Source organism: Furipterus horrens, unplaced genomic scaffold (genome assembly GCF_987537825.1).
Source record: "Furipterus horrens unplaced genomic scaffold, mFurHor1.1.pri manual_scaffold_11, whole genome shotgun sequence".
NCBI classification, from domain to species: Eukaryota; Metazoa; Chordata; class Mammalia; order Chiroptera; family Furipteridae; genus Furipterus; species Furipterus horrens.
In genome coordinates this window covers 28,955,813-28,981,148 of record NW_028327181.1, presented here as the reverse complement: position 1 = coordinate 28,981,148, position 25,336 = coordinate 28,955,813, and the positions used below count along the sequence as shown (strand labels likewise).

The following is a 25,336-nucleotide window of genomic DNA, read 5'->3' as shown; positions in this document are numbered from 1 at the left end:
GAAACCTGAAGCCAACATCATACTCAATGGGCAAAAACTGAGAGCATTCCCCCTGAGATCAGGAACAAGACAAGGATGTCCGCTCTCTCCACTCCTATTCAACATAGTCTTGGAAGTTCTAGCCACAGCAATCAGACAAGAAAGAGAAATAAAAGGCATCCAACTTGGAAAAGAGGAAGTAAAACTGTCATTATTTGCAGATGACATGATAGTGTACATAGAAAACCCTATAGACTCCACAAAAAAACTACTCAACCTAATAAATGAATTCGGCAAAATAGCAGGATACAAAGTCAATATTAAGAAATCAAAGGCATTTCTGTACACCAACAATAAAATATCAGAGATAGAAACTGAAAGAAAAATTCAATTTACCATAGCAACAAGAAAAATAAAATACCTATGAATAAACTTAACCAAGGAGGTAAAAGACCTGTACTCAGAAAACTACATAACACTGAAGAAATTTAAAAAGATACAAATAAATGGAAGTATATACCATGCTCATGGATGGGAAGAATCAACATCATTAAAATGTCCATACTACCCGAAGCAATTTATAGATTCAATGCAATCCCTATTAAAATACCAGCAACATATTTCACAGACCTAGAACAAATACTTCAAAAATTTATATGGAACCAAAAAAGACCCCGAATAGCCACAGCAATTTTGAGGAAGAACACAGTAGGAGGAATCACAATACCTGATATCAAACTATACTACAAGGCCACAGTAATCAAAACAGTCTGGTACTGGCATAAAAACAGACATATAGATCAATGGGACAGAATAGAGAGCCCAGAAATAAACCCAGGTTCATATGGTCAACTAATATTTGACAAAGGGGGAAAGAACATCAAATGGAGTGAAAAGAGCCTCTTCAACAAATGGTGTTGGGAGAACTGGACAGGGACATGCAAAAAAATAAAACTAGACCACCAACTTACACCATACACCAGAATAAACTCAAAATGGATCAAAGACTTAAATGTAAGCCGTGATACCATAAAAGTCCTAGAGGAAAAAATAGGCAGGAAAATTTCAGATATCCCACGTAGCAACATTTTCACTGATATATCTCCTAAGGCAAGGGAAATAAAGGAAAGAATAAACAAATGGGACTACATCAAACTAAAGAGTTTCTGCTCAGCTAAAGAAAACATCAGCAAGATGCAAAGGAAACCAACCATATGGGAAAATATATTCGCCAATGATATCTCAGACAAGGGATTGATCTCCAAAATATATAAAGAACTCATATGACTCAACACCAAGACAGACAACCCAATTAAAAAATGGGCAAAGGACCTGAACAAACACTTCTCCAAAGAAGACATACAGAGGGCCCATAGACATATGAAAGTATGCTCAACATCACTAGCCATCAGAGAGATGCAAATAAAAACCACAATGAGATACCACCTTACACCTGTCAGAATGGCCATCATCAACAAATCAACAAACAACTTGTGCTGGAGAGGATGTGGAGAAACGGGAACCCTGGTGCATTGCTGGTGGGAATGCAGACTGGTGCAGCCACTATGGAAAACAGTTTGGAATTTCCTCAAAAAACTAAAAATGGAACTGCCTTTTGAACCAGCAATTCCATTGCTAGAATTATATCCGAAAAATCCTGAAACACCAATTCAAAAGGACCTGTGCACTCCAATGTTCATAGCAGCACTATTCACAATAGCCAAGTGCTGGAAACAACCTAAATGTCCATCTGTAGATGAGTGGATCAAAAAACTGTGGTACATTTATACAATGGAGTTCTATGTAGCAGAAAGAAAGAAGGAACTTCTACCATTTGCAACAACATGGATGGAACTAGAGAGAATTATGCTTAGCGAAATAAGCCAGGCAACGAAAGAAAAATACCTTATGCTGTCACCTATTACAGGAAACTAATGAACAACACAAACAAATGAGCAAAGTTGAACCAGAGTTATGTAAACAAGAAGTAGACTAACAGTAGCAGGGGGGGAGGTGGGAGGGACAGAAGAGGGTAAGAAGGGGAAGGGTCAAGTCAAAAAACATGTATAAACGACCCACGGACATGGGCAACTGACCGGGGACTGAATGCGAGGGAAGGTAGGGGCAGGGAGCAGGGAAGCAAGAGGGGGAAAAAGTGAGACAACTGTAATAGAAAAACAAACAAAAAAAATTTTTTTTTAGTGGGGGGAAAATGAAAATATGAAGAATGGAAATGCCAGTTCAGTGAATATTAGGACAAAGATTTTCCTTCACGTTGTATATTTTTCTCCCTATTTGATCCCTCCAGAGTTTGGCATTCTAAACAAGTAAGTAATGACATAAGTTTCTTTGCATAGAACTAATATGACCAGTTGTTATTAGAGGTCTTGTTGACCAAGTCTTTGACTGGAATGTCAAGCCTAAAGGAGACATACTTGGGCTCAGGTTGTTACCAAAAAGCCCTGAGGAACTGGGAATGACTTTCAAAGGTAATAAAAGCCCGCGAGATAAAAGGCCTGTTACCATGGTTGGTTGTGTGGTCCACAGCAATCTTTCCAGGGAAGGAACGAAGGTTGTTTTCCTGAAAGATGGCTGGAAGGGACCATAAGGCACAATGAAAAACCAGAAAGACTTGGAAAGGACAAGTGTGTACAGGCAAGGATAAATGCCAGGTATGTGGCTCAACTTCTGTGCCATGAAGAGCAGACTGAGGGTCACCCTAAATGTTCCTTGCGTAAGTTCCAGCAAAGCAGAACTAAAGATCATAAGTGATCATTTGCTGCTCTTGTTATGTTTATGCAAATGAACAGGATAAATTAAAAATGGACTTAATGTAGTCCCTTTAAAGACAAGGAGGATAATCTTAGGGAGAAAAATCATTATGCAAGGAAAATCACAATGATCAGTAGTAGACTAAAAATGAGGGCAACTAACAGTCTTAAAAGTTTCTTCTCATTTAAAAAATGGTTTCACTTGAAAATTAAACCATGTCTGTGATATCATCAAAGATATTCAAATTGCAGGCAAGTAGAATGTCAAGTGCCTTGCAACTGGATGTCTTCCCAATAAGACAATCTGACAGATTTAGAGACTTGTTTGTGGGTTATGTTACATAAATTAACATGTGTTTTCTGTTTTCAAAGGGCATAAGCCTATGACCACATTACCTGAGTGATTGTCTGTATGCATAAGCCTCACTTAATCCTCTCTGCATTGCTGCCTCCTGAGACTCAACAGTTTGGCTGATCTAAATGGCTGGGTTGGTGAAGAATGGGGTGGTCTGTGGGCTTCACTTTAAAACTGGTTTCTCTCTTCTATCCTAATGGCTTGGACAGAAAGGGCCCAGAGGTCTGAGAGGGGGGAAACCTAAACTATTTCCCTCAGCCCAAACTAAGTATAATGGGCAAAAGGGTTTTGGACAGGTGAGAGGTGCCTAGCACACCTTCCTCCAAAGAAGCCCTTCTTTTCCCTAATGTGGGATACTGAAAAATTAATCCCTGCCTTTTGTCACCTAGTAGTTATGGATTGAATGATGCCTTTTAACCCTTTTCACCAAATCTGTTGCCCCCAGAACACAACAAGGACACCAGCCTGTTAAACCAAGCACGCCGTTGTCCGGAGACAGCCAACCGACCTGGAGTCTGCACGATCCTTCCCCATGTGGGAAGGCCACCCTCCCCTCCACACCCCCACTATTATTAGGGTTTTCTGGACCCAAGGGTAGGTAGGATGACGACCGTGTCCAGCTTGAAGCAGCTAGAGGAGCTTGAGACCTTCGCCCATTGTCCTTTACAAGATTACAAAGGGTCTTAATATCTGAGAGGGAGGGATAGTTATTTTTCACGAACCAGGAGTGTGGACTTGGGGGGGTATTGCTGGGGGAGGGAGATGCTGGGGGGAGGGGAGTAAAGGGGAGAAAACTAGAATTATTGTAAAAATATAATCAATAAAATACATTAAAAATTTTTTTAAAAAATGCAATTTTGGTGACTGAGCAATCAGGGGGTGTGAAGTTATAAGAGGTCCTACAAAATGCTGTGTACTGTAAACACATAGGCATGCTTCTAAACTAAGAGCTCTCAAAACTATCAGATGCACAGTTGCACTCCTGTCTGTTCCTCTCCACCCTGTACAATTAACCATCTGTGTATCCTTCCAATGTTTTTTATGTATGCCAAGTAAATCCGATATATAGATATATTTATTCTTCCCCACGTTTTTACACTGTATACACTATTTTATACTTTTCTCTCTTAATAATAAATCCTGGTAAATTGTCCGTAACAGTTCATAAAGATCATCCTCATTTTTTAAAATCCTCACCTTCAGGATATGTTCACTGATTCTTTTAGGCAGAGAGGAAGGGAGAGCGAGATTGAGAGGGAGAGGGAAAAGGGGAGGGAAACATTGACTGGTTACCTCCCAAATGCGCCCTGATAGGGATCAAACCCTCAACCCTGTTATGCTTCCTGACCAGAATTGAACCCGCAACCCTTTGGGTATGGGACAATGTTTCAACCGAGCCACTTGGCCAGGGCATCCTCATTTTTTAAGCAGCCACAGTTGTACTCTGTTGTTTGGATATACTATAATTTACTTAAGTACTCCCCAAATGATAGACATTTGGGTGATTTCCAATCTTTTGTTATTATAAAAAAGGATGAAATAAGTGATCTTATACAGGACTTATTTCAAAACTGCACACATACACCGAAGATAAATTCCTAGGCATGGAATGTATTGGGTTGAACAAAAATAATAATAGCTAACCTTTATTTAGTGCTTGCTATAAGCATTGATCTATACATTCTACACATATTAACCCATTTATTCAACTTTCTTAATAATCATATGAGGAGGGAGTTATTATTATCTCCATTTTAAAGATGAGAAAACTGGATTCAGGGCAAAGACGGAGGCGTAGGTGGACATGTTGTGTCTTCCTCACAACTAAGAAAGAATTTACAACCAATTCAAAACTAAAAAAATCCAGAAGATCCCAAAAATCTAACTCTGTGGAAGTTCAACAAACAAAGAAATAAAGAAGAAATATTCAGCCAGACAGTTAGAAGGGGTGGAGCTGGGACAGAGAAAACGAGGTGTGGTGATGTGGCAGTGGTTGTGGGAGTGGCACTTGGCAATGGCAGCTGGCAGTGTGGCTAGCAGCAGTGGTAGCTGGTGGCAGCACTGATGGCAGCAGCACAGGGACTGTAGCCACGGTGAAAAGTGCGGCCAAGCATTTTAAACCTGGGAAGCAATCCCAGCCCTGAACTAGACTGATCCCAGCCCCAGACGAGATTGCGCAGCTCACCATTCCAGTGCCAGGAAAAATAGAGCCACAGTGCTTCTGACTGTGAAAACCAGTGGGGGATTGGAACAGAAGAAGAAATTGCTGGTCTCTTGACAGAGGCAGCTTGTTTAGTATGGGAAGGGGGAGAAGTGCCCGGAAAAGGGGTGAGTTGGGGGCAAGCGGCACTGTCCCATCTCAGACCCCTCTCCCACATACAGTGCCACAACGTGGTGAAACAGCTCACCAGCACTGACAAATACCTAAGGCTCAGCCCCTTACAATGTAACAGGTGTGAAAGCTCTATCTAAGGCACAGAGGCAAACACAGAAAGCTGTCAGGATGAGGAGACAGAGAGGTATGGCCCAATAGTGGGGCAGATCAAGGTTCTGGTGGGAGAACTGAGCGATGAGCAGATAGCCAACTTAATAGACATACAGTTCAAAGCACTGGTGATAATGATGCTCACAGACTTGACAGAAAAAATTAGGCATGGCAGGGAAGAAATGAAGGCTATACTAAGTGAAATGAAGGAAAATCCACATGAAACTAGTGGTGAAGGAAAGGAAACCACAGTTCAAATCAACAAATGGTAACAAGGAAGAAATAAACAGTCAACCAGTACAGAATGAGGACATAAATATTGAAAAAAATGAGGAGAGGCTTAGGAATTTCTGGGATAACTTCAAAAATGCCAATATCTGAATCATAGGAGTAGCAGAAGGAGAAGAGGAAGAGCAAAAAATTGAAAAATTATGTGAAAAAATAATGAAGGAAAACTTTCCAAATTTGGTGAAGGAAATAGACATACAGGTTCAGGAACACAGAGAGTCCCAAACTAGACCCAAAGAGAACCACACCAAGATACATCATTATTAAAATGCTAAAGGTTAAGGATAAAGAGAGAATCTTAAAAACAGCAAGAGAAAAGCAGAGAGTTACCTAAAAGGGTACCTGTAAGACTATCAGCTGATTTCTCACAAGAAACTTTGCAGACAAGAAGGGATTGGCAGGAAATATTCAAAGTGATGAGAGGCAAGGACATACAACCAAGATTACTCTATCCAGCAAAGCTATCATTTAGAATGGGAGGACAGATAAAGTGTTTCCCAGACAAGGTGAAGCTAAAGGAGTTCATCATCACCAAGCCCTTATTACATGAAATGTCAAAGGGACTTATTTAAGAAAAAGAAGATAAAAAACTATGAACATTAAAATGACAACAAATCGCAACTACCAACAGAATCTAAAAAATATAAACAAAAACAAACTAAGCAGACAACCAGAGTGGGAACAGAATCATAGGTAGGGGGAGCATGTGGAGGGGTGGCGGCTGAGAGGGGGAGGGGGAGATGGAGGGAAATGGTGCAGGGATTAAGAAGCATAGTAGGAGGGTGAAGAATAGAGAGGGGGATATTAAGAATAGTACAGGAAAGGAACATAAGTAACCAATAAAGTCAAAGAACTTATGTGCACAACCCATGGACATGAACTAAGGGGGGTGGGATGCTGGAGGGAGGGGCGTGCTGGGTGGAGGGGAGCAAAGGGAAAAGAAATTGGGACAACTGTAACAGAATAATCAATAAAACATACGAAATAAGAAGATGACGAAACTGAAGCACCGAGAACTGTAACAGCCTGCCCAAGGTCACGCAGCTAGCAGTATTAGTGACAACCCACCTGTCTCCAAAGCTTGTACTCTTAGCCATTACACTTTCTTTTCTCAAGGAGTGTATGTATTTATATGTTAAATAGATATTAACAAAATTTCCCCCATACTGGTATACTAATTTATTCTCACCAGCTTGATTGTACTTTTTTGCCTATAGGTTCATCAAACTTGGGAAATTTTGTTGATTTAATTGTAGGTAAAAAATAGAATCCCAATGTGGTATTAATTTTCATTTCTCTTAAAATAACTGAGGTTGAATATCTTTTATATACTTAATAGACATATGTATTAACTTTTCTATGAATTACCTTTTATTTTGTTTTTATATTGGAGCACTGGTCTTTTTCTTATGGATTTATAGGAGCTCTTTAGGTATTTAAGATATTAGTGTACTGCCTGTGGTATAAATTAGAAATATTTTCCCTGGTTTGTTCTTTTTATTTTGACTTTCAAATGCTTTCTTCCTGTAGCAGTTTTTGATATTTATGTAGTCAAAGTTATAAATTGTCTATAGATTTTAAATAATTTCAACTATGGGATAATTCTCCTGTTTTTAATAATTTTTATGGTTTAATTTTTAAAATTACATATTTGACCCATTTAGAATTTATCTTGTCGTATGATATGAGGTACGGACCCAACTTTATTTTTCCGTAGGTGCCTTATCCAGTTGTTTCATTGAACAACCCTTGATTTCCTCACTGATTTGGGTTATTGCCTTCATCAACTCTTAATTGTAGATCTTACATGTTCATATATGTAATTTGGTTCTATTTCTAGACTTTATATTCTGCTCTTCCATTTTTCTATCAGTATATGCATTAAATATTACCGCAATATTTAATTATTGAGGCTTTACAATATATTATACTATTAGTAGGGCTATATTGTCTCATAACTTTTAATATCCAGAGCTGTCTTTATTCTTCATGCCATTTTTTCATATGAACTTCATAATCAGCTTTTCAAGTTTTGTTTTCAGAAAACAATTGACAGTTTTATTGGGATGTTGTAAACTTCTTACAGTCACTTTCAAATCTTTCTAAATACAATACACTACTTAAAGGTCTTAAGGTATTTAGGAAGGGGCATGGCTGCCTGCAAAAAAACAAAACAAAAGAAAACAAAACATTAAAAAGCTGAGTCTTCTTGGTTGTGTGTAATGGTAATTGAGATTTATTTATTCATTCATTTAACAATAGATGTTATTAACCCTCTTGATGTTCCTAACTGTAAGACATTTGTCATCTCTTTCAAAGAAATTAGAAGGAGAAAACAGATGTTCAAATATGAAAAACTTCCAGAAGGATGCTGCTTAATCTAAAACAATAGACTCCAAACCTGCCACCCTAACTTCAAACCTCCTAGCCCCCAATCAAAGGAATACTCCTAACAACTACACAAATCACCAATGCTTTGTGGGTACTGAATTACCCCACTTTGGCTTTAGATTTCTGGTAAATGCTTTACGTTTTTTACACTCTAGCCCTTGCTATTCAAAGTGTGTTCCGTGGACTAGCAGGGCATCGCCTGGGGCTTGTTAGAAACGCACGCTCTTGTCTCACCCCAGACCTACTGGATCAAAGTCAATATTTTCACAAGATCCCAAGGTAGTTCATAAGCACCTTAAAGCTTGAGAAGCAAAAGATCAATAGTTCTCAAAGTGTGGACCAGATAGCAGAAGGAGCATCATCTGCAACCATGAAGGAAATTCGGGTTCTTGGGCCCAACCCTACATCTGCTGAAGCAGAAGTCCTTGGGTTCAGTCCAGCAATCTGGCTTACCAAGCCCTCAGATGCTTATGCATGCTAATGATTAAGAACCACTGTCCGGCCCAGTGATCATTGTTGGCCAGCTCTGAAAACTCTCCATGCTTATGGGGCACCCCAAATAAGATAAATGAGAATTTCAGGACTTCACACCAAGGAGTCAGCATTTTAAAACTTTTCCAGGTGATTCCAACGTGAAGTCAAGGGTAAGACCTCTGCTCTGTTTTGAACAAAGCTTCTTCTCACCAGAGACACCTGAGGGTCTTTAAAAAATCCTGATGCTCAAGTTCTCATTCAGAGATGTAAATTGGTCTGGGTGAAGCTGAGAATCACTTTTTTAAACATTTAGTGTCTCAGGAGATTCCAATATCCAGCCAGGATTTCAAACCACTGCTCTAGGAATAACTTTTTCCCCACGTAAACATCAAGTCATACTAAAAAGAATAAGGTTGGGATATAATGGAAGAGATGTATTTTTCAATTCCCATATATTTACTGAGTCCTTGCAGCATGTGAGGCTAGTTCCTATGCAGATTAAAAATAAGTTCAAATCATAGTTCCTGCCCATAGGAGGATATATAATCTTCATGGGCACGTAAGGCTACATATTTCTTAAATAAATCATTATTTAAAAGTAATATATTCCATGCTACTGGCTATAATGTAGTTTAAAAAGTTACACATATCATTATATCATTGTTAGGCCCAACTAATGTTTATCCTTTTCAAAAGAATAGAAAAAGAAGAAAATGTATGTTAGAAATGGTTATGAAACAATTTTGAATACAATTAGCAATCAGCCCTTAGATCTTTGAACCTGGAGAAAGCAATGGATAGGGTCAATGGTCAAAGAATATTCATGAGCTTAAAGATTGAAGCCTGAAATGCTTTAAAGTCTCCTCCTTGGCATAATGAAAATTATGTTATGGAATCACTGACAATCAACTTAACCCAATAAGACTTAGTAAATTAAATTATAACTATTGAAAATTAACAATCAAGAAATCAGCAATAAAAGTTTATATTAAATATTTTCTTTTATTATTAGAAATATAACTATTTTAGCCTATTTGCCTCTCCTTTTATATTGGCTTCTTTTGACAATGAATTTTAAAATAATGAAAACGTATTTATTATGAATTTATTTATAATTTTACACAAGCAATCAAAATTCAAAATTTCATATCAGTTTTATGGAACAAAAAAGTACATTAAACATCTAAAACTGGGTCAAAATGTTGAAAACTCTGCTTGTAATCAGCTAAATATTTATTTTGATAATTCAGCTAAATATATGAAACCCACTCCTTTGTTTTATTATTAGTTAGAAAAGCAAGAATGTGACATAATTCTTTAAGACTATAAAAGAAGTTTCTTTTTCTTTTTTTAATTTGAATATCTAATTGGCTTTATTAAGCAGGTCATGAATTGGGCAGAATGCCATCAGCAAGTGGAAAGATGCTCCTTCTAAAAGGAGTTTCTAAGTCAAGAAAATAATCACAAATGTTCACCCCATCTCTCTTGTTCCATCAGAAAATACAGGTTAAAATAGGCTCCAGCCAATTTAGATTTGGAATAGGTCCAGGGGAAACCCCATTTAATGTTATGACGTCTCTTTCTATTATTGACCCCACAATAGTAGATGATGAATCTCAAGCTGTTTCCCCAATAAGGGTGGTGGGTACTCTGATTCAACCACACTCTCTTCTTGTGTCCACAGATATATTCATTAGGCAGCGGGTTGATATGATCTATATGTGCACCCATGAAATAGAACTAAGTTTACTGGCTTCGATAGGTTTTGAATCCATCATCTGGGAGAGAATTTACCTTCAAAATGGTTAGATGAGAAAGGGAGGACATTTATTATTCTAATTTTATAGATGGAGAGACTAAGGTTTAATCAGGATAGGACAATAAAGGATGGTGTAGCGATTATCAGTGGGAGTTGGGAAGCTAATAGAATAGTTGGAATTTTAAAAAACAAACAAACATGTTGTATCTGCCCTCCTCCTCCCACTGCCAGCCAATAAGTATACAGAATCTGATTGAGAATCACTTCTGTATGTGAGTCGTTGTTATTGAAAGTGTCCTTTCATTTCCAATGTGTATGGGGCAATTAATAAGGTTGAAAACCAGTGCTAAAAAGGCAACGGACACAGGGAATCAAACCTTCAGTCCTGTATTTTATCTACTGGAGTGTGTGGTTTAAAAAAATTATGTAATTCCTTGAACGAAAACATTTTAGAGATAATAATTGAATTATAGCAATTACAGAACTATAAACTATTTATGACTTTTATTTTGCTCTTAGGAATTTACAGAAAAATTCCCTTCATTCTTCAAAGAGGGGCAAGGTCTAAGGCATTTGGTTTACTTAGCCAGGTGTTAAAAATGTCATCACTATCTTAAAGAAGCGATATCCAGCCATTTCAAACAAAGACAAGTTCCAGTTTGGTGCTTCAGGTGACTTTTTTTTTTTTTTCTTTCTTTCTTTATAATTTGAGTTCTGGCCTGGAAAGAATTCAGAGCCAAGACTCAAACTACAAGAGAAAGTTTATTTAGAAAGTCACAAAGGCAGAAGTAAGTGGTAGAGGAAATGGGATCAGGAAACAAACTACAGAGTCCAAAGAAGGGGCACTTGGAGCTTAGGAGAGAGAAGGTAAAGGTAACACGCAGTGGGGAGGAATGGGAAAAACACAGGTGTGCTCCCAGGAGGGAGGGTGCTCTAGTAACATTTTTAAGTAGCTGCTACATACCTGTTCTATGTGAGTTTCCTCTTTTTTTCTATTGTGAAGCTGAAGGTAAGAGTCCATTTTAGGGGCAGGTAATCCCAAAGTCAGCTTGTTTTTTTCCACAAAATATTGTTTGGACTTCCTTTGCCGAGGGCCACGTGGTCTTGACAAGAAAACCTCATTATGTGAACTTGAACTCTTCAGATACTGAGAGAGGCTGCTGGACTTCTCTGCCAGATCAGTGTTGCTCAACTCTGATAATGACTTGCTGGGACGTGCACCACCCTCATAGCTTGGGCTCAAAAATTCACTACCAAGTAAGGAGGCTTGGCTCTGTCGGCTCTTTTTCTGTTTGCCCTTCCCCCCTGAGAGTTCTACTGAAGTCTCCCTGGAAGGGTAGAGTGGACCCAAAGTCAGACTTTCTGTGGAACTGTCCAGAGACTCTGGCGAAGCTTCCACACTCAACAACTGCCCTTCTTCTCTCTTCTTCTTCCAGTCTGGGTCATAGCGGAGATCTGAGTAGTTGTCTTTTTTTGGCTGTTGGCTGCCCAGAGCAGAAAAAAAATGTCAAGTACTTAAGATAAACTTACTCTATTTAGTTGGTCATTTTTATTAGAAATCAATATCAATCTTGTTTCTATAAATTTTCCTTTTACTATTGACATGTTAAAGACATATCTTAGGCATTTTCAAATTAGGCCTGCAGACTACCCATAGAATTAAAAGGTCTTAATTACTTGAGTTTATTAAAATAGGGACTAGAAACAGGGGACAGTTAATTTCTGAATGCCAGAAAACTGAAAAACAAATGTGTCTAACGATAAACTGTCAATGACTGTGGTTCTAGGAACGGTATTACTTATGCACACTGTAAATATTTCAGCTGGTGAAGATAAGATTCACTTCACACTTTATTGGTCATATACACATGTGGCTATTTATCTGAGAAGGAAAATGCGACCATCACCTGGACATTTGTCTCAGTCTACTCCCCCTCAGGGGGAAAGCAAGATTTATCCCAACTGAATTCCTACACAGGCTCATCCTCCTTTTCAGTGATTTTACTTTTCAGTTCATTTTGTGTTTCTCGGTTTTATCAAATGTACTACAGAACAATACCTGAGATTTAGAATCAGAAAGTGGCTCAGGTCTCTGCACAAAGAGTTCAGTTGGCAGGCCAGCGTGTACTTTGAGCTGTAGGACAGCCCTGCTTGAATAAAAGGCTAAACCAATGGTCCCAGCTGAGGGAAATGAACTTGACCCCAAGTAACATCCTCTCTTTTCCCCATGGTAGTCTCAATTTGTAAAGCACCTTCTAATGTTAACCAAAAAAAAAAAAAAAAAAAAAAAAAAAAAAAATGCTGGTAATATAGCATATTTAATGGGCCCCTTTGATCTTCAAAAGCAAAATGGGAGAGATTTTCCTCCCTTGACTTCAGCAGATGCAATCCTCTACTCAAAAAGGAAATGTAAATCAGCTAGGTTTTTTATGTTATTTGATATTCCCGTTTACAGAGCCCATACTTTTATGCTGGGTAAACAAACCAATGGTGCACCTGATGCTAATTTACTCTTCTTAACGTGAACCTAGATTTCTTTGATTTGATGTAAAGCACAAACTGGAGAAAAAGCCAAAACTTCCCATTTTTTGCTAAATTGTCATTGTGAATTTTTTAGTTCACATATTGAAATGGAAAACTTTTTGGAATAGGCAGTTCTTCCTTTGCCATCAGGGGAGAGAAATGATATCCTCCTCCAGCAAAATGCTTGGATAAAGACGGTCCTCAGCTATCAGGAAACTGGACATCAGATTACGTGGATCACCACGCCCTATGCACCACAACGCCAGCAGTCTCTGGGGCTTCCATAAGGCTTCCCCTGCTTGATGTGCCATCACGTGAACTCACCGTACTGTTTGGCCCTGCCTGTTGCCTGTCCTGAGGGTCACCGGGTGTGTGTTAGGGGCATGGAGTGGTCCAGCAGGGCATACCAGACTTGTGTAGGGAAAAGAGAGTCAGTCAGGCTCCCGCACCCGGATGTCTGGGCACGAGTAGCTTAGAGATCAGTTAGAGACTCGCATGCGCAGATCACTTGCCGTTATGTAACCAAGGATGTCATATTTCGGCAAGCAGCCAGCTTTGTCTATGCATAGTGGATAGGGAGGGTGGGACCCTGCTGGTAGGGGCGAGCAAGCGCAAACGCCATTGTCCCAGTACCCCGAGTAACGGCATGTCAGATATCCCCACTGTTCCACCTATTTTCTTCTGCTTGCCCAAATCCCGATTGAACCTGCCTGGCCTTGAATGTTTGCAGAACAACTTGGGACTGGACAGACCTGGGCTTAAGTTCTGGGTCTGTCACTAACTGCCTGAGCATCAGCCAGCACATCGTGTCACCTCTGAGCCAGTCTCTCTCAGCTGTAAATGGGGACAAATTATATTTATTCTATTTATTTCTCAGGATTGCCTAAGGACCAAAATGGGACATAATAGCTGAATTAGTGTTCTGCCTTTGTGCTTATTTCACTTTTCACTGTGGGGACCCTTTCTCCTCACCTGTGGGCATCAGGGGCTGAGGGTTACTCTTCCTTCCCTCACCTAGTACTCTGCTGTAGACAGAACAGTCAGTAAATGTTTCTTAAGTAAATAACCGAGTCTCTAAAAACTCTAGTCAACACAAATGTAGAATTATATATTTATTTTTAAAAAACCAATAGTAGTAAGTTAGAATATAAACATGAAGAAAAGCTTCTTGCATTGGACCAAATTAGTGACTGATTTTAGGGCTTATCTTGCACTTGGTTACATGCAAGGTTTCAGCGTGGTTGTTTAGGTGGGAAAAAAAGGTAGGGACTGCCTCAATTATAGCTTCAAGCAAGCAAAGATATAAGGCCTTTTTTATTGAAGAAAGGTGCCACTTCACCACATCCATGGTACGTTGAAAGAGTGAACTTGCTTGACTCGACAGAATTTTACTTTCCTCATCCATGTGCTCACACATACATTGGACAGGTATTTACTGAGTGCCTACAAGCTGGAGGAGTACAGCCTCGGCCTCACAGCCCCAAGGGGCATGCAGATAAGGAACAAGCCAGGCAGTCAGAACTCAGGAGGGACATCCATTCCATCTTGCAAGGTCAGGGTAAGTTGAGGCCTAAGGCTAAGAAGGGCAGGAAGTGAACAAAATGGAAAAAAGAACGGAGGGGAAGAAAACACTGTCCTTTTCAAGAACAAAGTCTGTATGGATAAAACAGAGGGTGGGAGGAGAAAAGGCTGAGAGGCAGAGCTCAGAATTAAGGAGAGGTAATATACTGAAGGGCTTTGTAAACGCTGTGAAGGAGCTTGGCTTAACAAAATTTTTAATAGTTTGAATTTTATTAGCAAAAACAATTTAATTAGAGAGCAAAGACATAGTAACACGAATACTTTTGGATAGCGAAAATGATGAGTTTTTTGAAAGGAATTATCTACAGAGGTGATAAGGGTTTTTTTGGGGGGAGGTTGGAAACTCTTAGGACAGGTAGTCCTTTGCACTGTTTAAAGCAGGGGCTGGCAACCTTTCAAAGTGACATGTATCATGGGGATCACTGTTCTGCTACTTAGTCATGGAGTAGGATGTAGGTGCTTATCTAGGGAATACTTAGGGCAGATCTCTAGTGTTTTTCTAGAACAATCCTATGAGGAGGTATTTTTTAAAGATTTTATTTATTTATTTTTAGAGAGAAGGTAAGGAAAGGAGAAAGAGAGGGAGAGAAACATCAGTGTGTGGTTGCTTCTCATGCGCCCCCAACTGGGGACCTGGCCTGTAACCCAGGCATGTGCCCTGACTGGGAATTGAACCGGTGATCCTTTGGTTTGCAGGCTGGCGCTCAGTCCACTGAGCCACACCAGCCAGGGCAGGAGGTACTATTATTATGCCCATTTAGTAGATGAATAAACTGAGGCTTGGAGAGTCACGTAATTTTAACAAGGTCATAGAGCGAACAAGTGGAGGCACCAGGATATAGACCTGGCAGTCTGTCCCAGGACCTGGCTCCTGTCCATTGGGTGGCCCTTTATCATGCAGCTATCCCCAAAAGTGGCAGTGAAGCATGCACTGTCACAGGGCCTGCCTCATGTATGTTAGTGAGCCGATTAGTCAGTTGGTCAGTCAACAAATATATAGTGAGCAGCTCCGCAGGTACCAGGCACTGAAGACAGAGTGGTGAGCAAAACAGAAGCAGGCTGATGGGTCTTACCTGCTAGTGAGGAAAACAGGCTTTTTATAGCAACTGTAATAATCAAGTAACAAATTGGATAGGTAGAGTTGTAGAATATTATGGGTATTTAAAATAGGAGGACATAGCTTCGTTTATCACTGAAGATGTTAACTTATTTCCAGATTCAGTTGCTAGAATATATTGCAAAATCCTTTCCAACTCTATTGTTCTATGATCCTTTAATAAACTTACGTAAGATTCAATAACTAAGGAATGTCTACTACTAAAAAAAAAAAGTTGATTTCCAATGACTGAAGGAAATGGATTGCTGACTTCCATCTGTGCAGTAATATCATAAAAAATCTGGCACTCAGATTGGCCATCATATCTAATCAGCACAGCTAATAATGGCATAGGGTCTACAGTCATGGTTGTAGATTTTTCCTCAGTCACATGGAAGTTCTGTGGTGCTTCACTTCTCCAAGTAACCATATGGAGTATTTTGGTTCTGAGAAATGGTACAGCAGAGTGTCTAAGGATAAGGGTCCTGGGATCTGCCTGCCTGCACTCAGTTCCTGGTGCTACCAGTTACTGTGTGAGCATGGGCTAGTTAGTTAACTTCTCTGTGCCTCAGCTTCCTTATCAATAAAACGGTATGTTTTATAATAGTACCTCACCTCATAGTGTGGGTGAGAGGATTAAGCAAATTTGTAAATACATAAAAGCTTAGGACTCTGTCCTCAACACAGAGTAAGGACCCAGTAAGGGCGGGCTATGAGCACATTTCAGTGAGCTCTCACTGGTCGTGGCTTGCTCTGTGTGTTTCCTTCAGTTGCCATGAGGTAACATTTCTATGTATTGTGGTTCCTGCTGATGGATCTCCAGGGGTTCTTCCTCCCCAGAGCTTAAGTTATTTCCAGGGTATAAGGTTGTCTTGTGATGTACTAAGTGGCACCTTAGAGGCCTGAAAAAATTAACAGATCTTTTAAAATCCAATGTTTAACACGACTTAAATGTCATGGACAAATCTGTCAAAACTATGATTTAGGAAATGAGATTAAAAAATGACAGTGTCTCCAGGTCCCCAGTTCGGGGCGCAAGTGAGAGGCAACCACACAGTGATGTTTCTCTCCCTCTCTTTCTCCTTTCCCCTCTCTCTAAAAATAAATAAACAAAGGAATAATATTAAAAAGAAAAAAAGAAATGACAGTGTCTCTACATGATGAAATATTTTAAGAACTGCTGAAAAATGATGAGGAAGATAAAACTGGGAGAAGCCAATTACGTTAGGCCTTCAGAAACAGCTGCAATTTCTAGCCTCAACAAATTTCCGTTTTTTTAATCCTCACCCAAGGACATTTTTTTTTTCCCAGTGAGAGAAGAAGGGGGAAAGAGGGAAAAAGAAAAAAATCATTGATGTGAGAGAGAAACAGCAATTTGTTCCCTCCCATGGGTGCCCTGATCAGGGTTCAAAACCACAGTCTGGGTATGTGCCCTGACCGGATACTGAACCCATGACCTTTCAGTCTATGGGGCAATGCTCCAAACCAACTGAGCCATACCAGCAAATTTTCATTCTTAAATGGCCACAGAAGCAAGACTGACATTTAAAGTGAAACCTAGAAATTACAGAGGGTTTTGAAACAAATCAGACAAAATGAACGGCTTTGGCTAAGAAAAGAGTTTTTGAACTAATAGTTTGAAGAGACACTCTAATAATATATACAAGATAGGATCTGAAAATGTGGCTCTTAAAGGAGCATTAATTACACTTCACCATTTACACCTGTAATACTATCTTAAAATATCCCCTCTTCCCTTCCTAGATGGAAATCATATTGTTGGAACAAATGGGAGGTTATGTTTTGCCAAATCATGAGTATGGAAAGCTGTAACACTTTATAGAAACAAATCTAATGGTGGAAATAGAATACTATATTGAAGAACCCCATTGTACTGAGCTTGGGTGCTGAGAGTCTCAATTGTGTTTTGCGGTCCAGGTCAACACACTGGGACAAAACGAGTGTGAAGTGCTCCTTCATCAGTGATCATCTTCGCACAAAACATACACCTCTTTTCCTCTGCATTTGATAGAAACATTACACCGACAGTGAGTCCGACACTCTTTTGTTAGCGTTCAGACAGCAGATGCCAGGTCTCCTCTTCAGATGCCCAGGTTAGAAATGGATGCAGGGAGGAAGGGCAGGGTCTCATGCATATGCCATGATACTTGCCGGCTTTAATGGACCATATCTGATTAATGACTGTGACAACTTCAAACAAAACAAAATAAAATCTCCATTTAATGAAAAGCCTCATATTCAGTCTAGTATTCAGTCAAAAAAATTACTAAAATTAGAGCTTGTTTCCAGTACAATTAACATCCTTTGCGCACATAATAAAATTTTCAATAACTGGCCATTTTGCCTGTTGAGAAGGTGAATAAAAGCATTGCTATTAATCATTTAGCAGTTATTTGTTTGCTACTTTATTTAAAGTAGCTGGTTAAATTGAAACTGCACATGTTATTATCGATTTAGGTTTAATGTAATCCTTTTAAATAGAACAATTATTGCCAATTTATATGCCATTAAATCTTTCATGCATATGAACAGCAAATGCAATCTTTATTTAAGTGTAAAGTTTTTAATGTCTCTTTAAGAACTATAAAATTGACAGCTGTTTCCAAGGATTTCTGAATTCTATGCTCTTCTTAATCTTTTATCAACAGCTTTTAAGTAAATCAGATGAAAAAAAACCCAAATGATTAAAAAATCACTTCTGCAATTATGAAATAAAATGGTTCCTCAATTACACTGGAATGCTCTGGGAGAGACATTTACAAACCAGAAAATTTCATTGGCAGGCATTTATTCTGCCAAAAACAATTGAACATTTCAATAGAAAAAAAGATGGTTTAATGAACTGAAGACCCAAGACTGTCTACAGAAACACACTAGACTGGAGGGGCTGGGTTGTTATCTAGTGAATTGTATTTACAGCAATTACATCATTTGGATAATTCCAACTAAAATCCCTTCTTTTCTTTGACAACAAATTTAAGGCTGCAAAATAACCAGATATTTGTCCCAAATTAATAGACTTGTTAGTAACAGTCTTGCTTCAAGGACAACCTGTGTGTTAAGTGAAAATAAATGGTCTAAAGAGGGCATATTAGTGATTGCAATGTAAAATTCTAGTACCTCAACGCTATTAAGTTTATCTTTTGTGCAACAAACACTGTGTCCTCACAAAGGAAATGCTGTGTGACACAGTATCTAAAAACGCACGTCCCTGCATTCAGTGAGGGTTTACAATGCTCGTGCCAGAGCAGGGCGGCTTTGTTGTCCTTTTCATTTTCTAGAAACAAAGGCAAAGAGTCAGGGACCCAGACTTATAAAATTTCTGCGTCTTTAGATAGAATTTCTTGTATTTGAAATGCCAGATGTCAACAGCACTGGAGTTTCCAGGTAGCTGCGATTTCATGGGAAAAGCAATGGACAGTCTTGACACATGGGTTCTAGGCCAGATTTTGCCACCGACTAAGCTGGTGAACTGCTACACTGGACACCAGGTTCCTCTTCTGTACAGTTAGGGGAACAGGCTGAACTTCAAGAGCCCAATGGCTCTGAAGCCCCACTGTTTTAGTAATTGGATCGGGCCTATCATGTGAAACTTGGCAATCTACAGTAGGCGTTGGGGAAAGCATTTCTTTTAAATTCAATACAGTACAAATTATAGTTATCAAAGCTTTCTCTATTTTCAAACTTGTCACAGAGTGGAAGTAAATGGAAACAGTAAAGGTCGTGAATTAAACTGCCCTTTCAGAACTTGGTAACTATCTTCTCAGTCCTCCTGATGAACTCATGCTTGCAGGAGATATAAATTTAAATTACACTTTGTAAGGTTTCAAACTCACTAGTTATTTACTTATTTTAATGTAGTGATGTACCCCTGTTTTGAAAGAAGCAAGAAAGGAACCAGTCATTCTCCGAAGGCAATAAACCCGAGAAGTCCCCAAGGCTGTAGCATTTCTGGTAGGACTCTGCCCTTAATAGAACAATTCCTGCCCTGGCATACTCTCTAATCACCCCCACCCCCTGACTGCTCATCTGTTACGCTGGCTCCACACCTGCTCTGAGGAATGCAGAACGGGAACAAATGGACACAAAACAGAAATGACTAATACCTCTCACAATAAGTCACGTCTCTGATACACTATTCCTGTGTGATCTGAAATGACTACAATGCTAGCAGCTATCTCTCCATTACTGTGTGAAACCCCTTAAACAAGCTATGTAGGGTAATGTATTCGATAGCAATCTATCCTAAAGACAAAAGAAATCAACATGGACGAATATTGCTAGAAACCAAAAGAAATGAAAGTTGACTTGTGAAACTCTCAGATGTTCTTAATAATCCTAGAATATCAGACCTAGCCTTAAGTATTGTTTTTATACTTCCCACCAGTAAAAAATAAAAAATCTCTACACCTGTGAGAGAAAGTAGTGTATCCTCAGCTTAAATATTTCCATGTGTTGTACAAAGCAGTCTGAGAAATTTGAGGGGTAAGGAGAATGCTGAGTTTTGGTCTCTACCCACTATTCATTTTGGTTACCCAGTACTGCTATTTAAGTCCGAGAAACCATCACTCAATACTTCAGCTGATTCTTGTATTTTTAATCTGAAACAATACATATGGAAGCATTTGTGTGGGAAAATTATATACTGCCACAAAACAATAAAAAAAATGCAGGTTATTATTACTGAGTCCCTTTCTTACTTTCATACAATTCTGGCTATTCCATTTAATTTATAATTCCTCATGGTGCCTATCTCCCGCCTGTAATTTCTGGCACAAGGCAGTTTATAAGACAGAATATGGTATCCCTGGCAAAGGCCATGGTTCCCAGGTGCTACGAGGAAGACACCTGCAGCCCTGGGTGAATGGAGACAGTTCTGTCTCCCAGGAGAGGTGTGAGGAGTGTCAGCTATGACGACCCTGCTGCCTGAAGTAAGATACAATGAACGTTCATTTGTTCTGAGGACACAGAATCCTTCACATATCAGGGAGACTTTAATAACATTTATAATTTTACATGCGTCTGTACTCTGGCCTCAGCTTAGACCATATTAAAATAGTTTATATTGCTAATATTTGTTAGATAGTAAAATTGTTAAATAGTAAAATTGAATCTTTGATCAGATTAGCCTTGATCACCTATCTAGATACTTATAACTAGAGGCTCAGGCTCTCCCTCTTAATAACGACACGTACTCAGCTGCCAAAGCATCAGTTCCTTACCTGCAAAGTGGGGATAATGATGCCTATCTAAGAGGCTCCTGTAAGGTAAATGACATAATATATATAAAGCAAATAGTTGTACAAACGGGAGCTAATTTTACTTGAGTATTCCTGTAAACAAGACTACATACACATATAAACACATATACTAAGTACTGTACTGCTGCTCTTTGATTTTTTAATTAAAAATAAAAGTTAAAAAGATTATTTGTTTATTTTCAGAGAGGGGAGAAGGGAGGGAGAAATAGAGGGAGAGAAACATCGATGTGAGAGAGAAATATCAATCGGCTGCTTCTTGCACACCCTCAACCAAGGGCCTGGCCTGCAACACAGGCATGTGCCCTGGCTGGGAACCAAACCAGTGACCCTTCAGTTCACAATCCGGCACTCGATCCACTAAGCCACACCAGCCAGGGCTGCTCTCCGATTTTTTAAAAACAGAGAAGGTTTCAGAAGGCCCTGGGACTGAAGAGGTCATTTCTAATGCTCTAAGGAGTGACACTGATCTCTTTCTCCATGAGCACTGAGGGTCGTAAGGCTAGTTCTGGAATAACGTTGAGGGGTTATCATGTACGTTGAACTGTGGCTTGGCTTTGGTGAGATACAAGGAGTAATTGCTTGGAGGAGGTTCTAGTGACATCAGAACACAAGAGCAAGGCTCAAGGGATTTGTCAGGCAGCTTTTAAAAATGTTGTTTATAGAACCAAGAAGAAGGAGATTTTCCTTGGCTTTAGGGCAAAACATTAACTAGCTTTTTGAACTACAGTTCCCAGAATGCCATCTCCCTTACAGAAATGAAAGCATACTTGAATTTTATATTGAGAGTCTGAGATCAATCCAAGCAACAGCACACCCAGGCAAGCTCTCAAGACCTAAGTGAGGCAGAGAAAGGGGCCGATAACTAAACACGCACATGGCTATTTTTTCTGAGGCATTATTTAGCTGAATGCTTCAGTTCTGTGTCCCTTGTAGTGGAGAACTGTCCTCCTAATGATCAATGTATAACCTGTTCTAACCCTGAGGATTATAATCTATCATTAAACATTTATTATTTATCAAAAAATAATAACATTATTTAAGGATCTCTGAAGCAGAAGGCCAAGGCCCTAACCATAATTTTTATTTTTGTAAGGATTATTCTTTATTTTTAAATATGTTTAATGGCATTTACATTGTCTTTGGGTGAAGAGCAAGGTTAAAGTTGGGTCCCTGAACATCGACTCAAAGGAAAAACTCAACACTGGGGAAATGAGGTCACTTAATAAATCCTTGCCTTGGTTTTTTCATCTTAAAAGTACAGACAAGAACATCTACGGAGAGGATCCAAGATGGCAGAGGAGTAAGTGGAAGCTTCACTAACCTCCTCCCAGGAACAGTCTGGACTTACAACTTAATTGTGGAGAAATCATCAGGAATAACCAACTGAACACTAGCTGGAGAGAAGTCTTTTAACCACGGAGAGACAGAAAAGGCTGCTTCATCACGATGTGACCGGTAGGGAGTGTGGAGACGCGGAAGTGCTGGCTAGGCTCCCACAGGTGGCAGCTGAAGGGACTAAGAAACAGCTCAGCAGCCGGGGGTTCCCTCTGAGAAGGGCAGGGTCTAAACCCCCAGCTGGGCTTCCCAGCCCAAAGCAACAGAGCAGAAAGTAAAATAGCATCCAGCTGTGAAAAGCCACAGGGTTTTTTGCCGACCTGAGAAAAACAGCTGGAGAAAAGGAGCTCTTAAGTGGATCACGTACAAAAATATTTTGGCACCCACTTACCCTGAGATCAAGCAGAGAGAAGACAGAGAGGACTAGGGACGCTTTGGGGAGAATTTGGGGCGGTAGCTTTGAGGAGAGAACTGAGGGAGCAGCCGACTGGGTCCCAGTGCTGACTCACCCCAGTACTGCAGGCAGACCATTCCCCTCCAAGTGGCATCAGCCTGAGGGGAAGCAAAAGCCCGGCCCTGCAGGAACTAATCTGCCCCACCCTCGGTGCTTAAGCCTGATGGCTGATCAGAGACACACAGATTGAACAGATTAACAACTAAAGGCGACAGACAAAGGCAGTAGATCTCTGGTTGTCTCCAACAGGCTGCCTAGGCCCAGACTGGTACACAATCTGACACCACCAGGGGCAGATCCAGGAAGTGCAGATCAATCTAAGAAGCAGCAACAAACAAGAAGAGTCACAAAAATGGGGAGACGGGGAAACAACCCCCCATTGAAAAGAAGGAGGAATCCCCAGAAAGAGGGCTAAATGAAATAGAGGAAAGCAAACTATACAACATGGAATTCAAAACATGGATTATAGAGAAGCTCAATGAGCTCAGCGAGCTCAGAGAAAACTACGAAGAACTCCAGGGAAGCTACAAAGAACTCCAGGGAAGCTACAAGGAAATTACTGAGAATTACACCAGCATGAAAAAAGACATAGAAGTTATCAATAAGAGCCAGGAGGAAATAAAGAATACAATTTCTGAATTGAAGAACACAGTAGAAGGAATTAAACGCAGACTAGAGGAAGCAGAAGATCAGATCAGCGAGCTCGAGGACAATGTAGAAAACAATTCCCAGACAGTGCAACAAAATGAAAAAAGACTGAACAAGAATGAAGAGGTTCTAAGACAGCTGCAGGACAACATGAAATGTAATAATATCCGTATCATAGAAATTCCAGAAGGAGAAGAAGAGAAGCAAGGGATAGAAAACCTGTTTGAAGAAGTAATGACAGAAAATTTCCCTAACTTGATGAGAGAAAAAATCACACAAGTCCAGGAACCCCAACAGGCCCACTTTAAGACACATCATAATTAAAATGGCAACACTGAAAGACAAAGAGAGAATCCTAAAAGCAGCAAGAGAGAAACAGCTAATAACATACAAGGGAGCTCCAATAAGGCTATCATCAGATTTCTAAACAGAAACACTACAAGCCAGAAGGGAATGGCAAAAAATATTCCAAGCAATGAAAAACAAAGGCCTACAACCAAGAATACTCTATCCATCGAGGCTCTCATTCAAAATGGAAGGTGAAATAGGAGTTTCCCAGACAAAACAAGGCTAAAAGAATACATCTCCACCAAACCAGCATTGCAAGAGATGCTAAAGTCTTCTTTAAGAAGATGAAGAAACAGAGAGAGACAGAGAGGATCACAAGTACAAAGGGTGAAAATGACAATGAATAAGTACCTATCGATAATAACCTTAAATGTAAATGAATTAAATACAAAGGATTTTAAGAAATTACTAAAACAACTATCTGCCAAGAAATTTGACAACCTGGTGAAATGGACAAATCTCTGGAAATATATAATCTTCCAAAACTGAATCAAGAAGAAGCAGAAAGCCTGAATAAACCAATAACAACTAGTGAAATTGAAGCAGTGATGAAAAAAAACTCCCAGCACACAAAAGCCCTGGATCGGATGGCTTCACAGGTGAATTTTACAAAACACTAACTCCTATCCTCCTCAGACTATTCCAAAAAAATCCAAGAAGAGGGAAGACTCCCAAACTCCTTCTATGAAGCCAATATTACTCTAATTCCAAAACCAGGTCAAGACACAATGAAAGAAAACTACAAGTCAATATCACTGATGAACATATATGCTAAAATTCTCAACAAAATATTGGCAAACAGGATCCAACAACACATTAGAAAGATCATACATCACGATCAAGTGTGATTCATCCCAGGGATGCAAGGATGACTTAATATTTGCAAATCAATAAACGTAATATACCACATAAACAAAATGAAAGACAAAACCCACATGATCATATCGATAGATGCTGAAAAAGCATTTGATAAAGTACAACATCCATTTATGATGAAAACACTCAGCAAAGTGGGAATAGAGGGAGCATACCTCAACATAATAAAGGGAAAAACCTGAAGCCAACATCATACTCAATAGGCAAAAACTGAAAGCTTTCCCCCTGAGGTCAGGAAAAAGACAAGGATGTCCACTCTCCCCACGCCTATTCAACATAGTCTTGGAAGTTCTAGCCACAGCAATCAGACAAGAGAGAGAAATAAAAGGCATCCAAATTGGAAAAGAGGAAGTCGTCGGCAGCCGTCCGTCTCGAGAGACGATGGTGTAGCTTCTTAAGAGTCTATCTGCACCGCCAAGAATGGCTGTGCAGTCCAACTCGGGAGTGACACGGTATCTGTCTCCTCCCGTGTTGAATCGACATCTTGCGATGACGCTGGAGTGTCCTCTCCAGTGAAGCTGAAGCTACAGAGCCTGGGCAGGGTGATATGGAGGGTCTGCTGTTGCCCATGCAGCAGACCCCCCCCTCTCTTCGCAGCTGAAGGGTCCAAGGGAAAGACGGAGTCAATACAGCTTGGCTTCAGGTGCGCCGCAGGAGTTGCTGGTGTTGACTACAACGTCAAACCGCCTTA

The 25,336-nt window shown here is 39.7% G+C and overlaps 1 protein-coding gene across 2 annotated transcripts in view; it reads right to left on the bottom strand.

Annotated features, from left to right (window-relative positions):
* The window catches only part of JHY (junctional cadherin complex regulator), a 99,494-nt gene that overhangs the window by 62,274 nt on the left and 11,884 nt on the right, over positions 1-25,336 (bottom strand). For both annotated transcript variants that reach the window (XM_090291018.1, XM_090291019.1), the window contains exon 3: positions 11,467-11,986. In XM_090291018.1, coding sequence (XP_090147144.1) covers positions 11,467-11,986 — 520 coding nt within the window. The remainder of the gene's footprint in view (positions 1-11,466; positions 11,987-25,336) is intronic.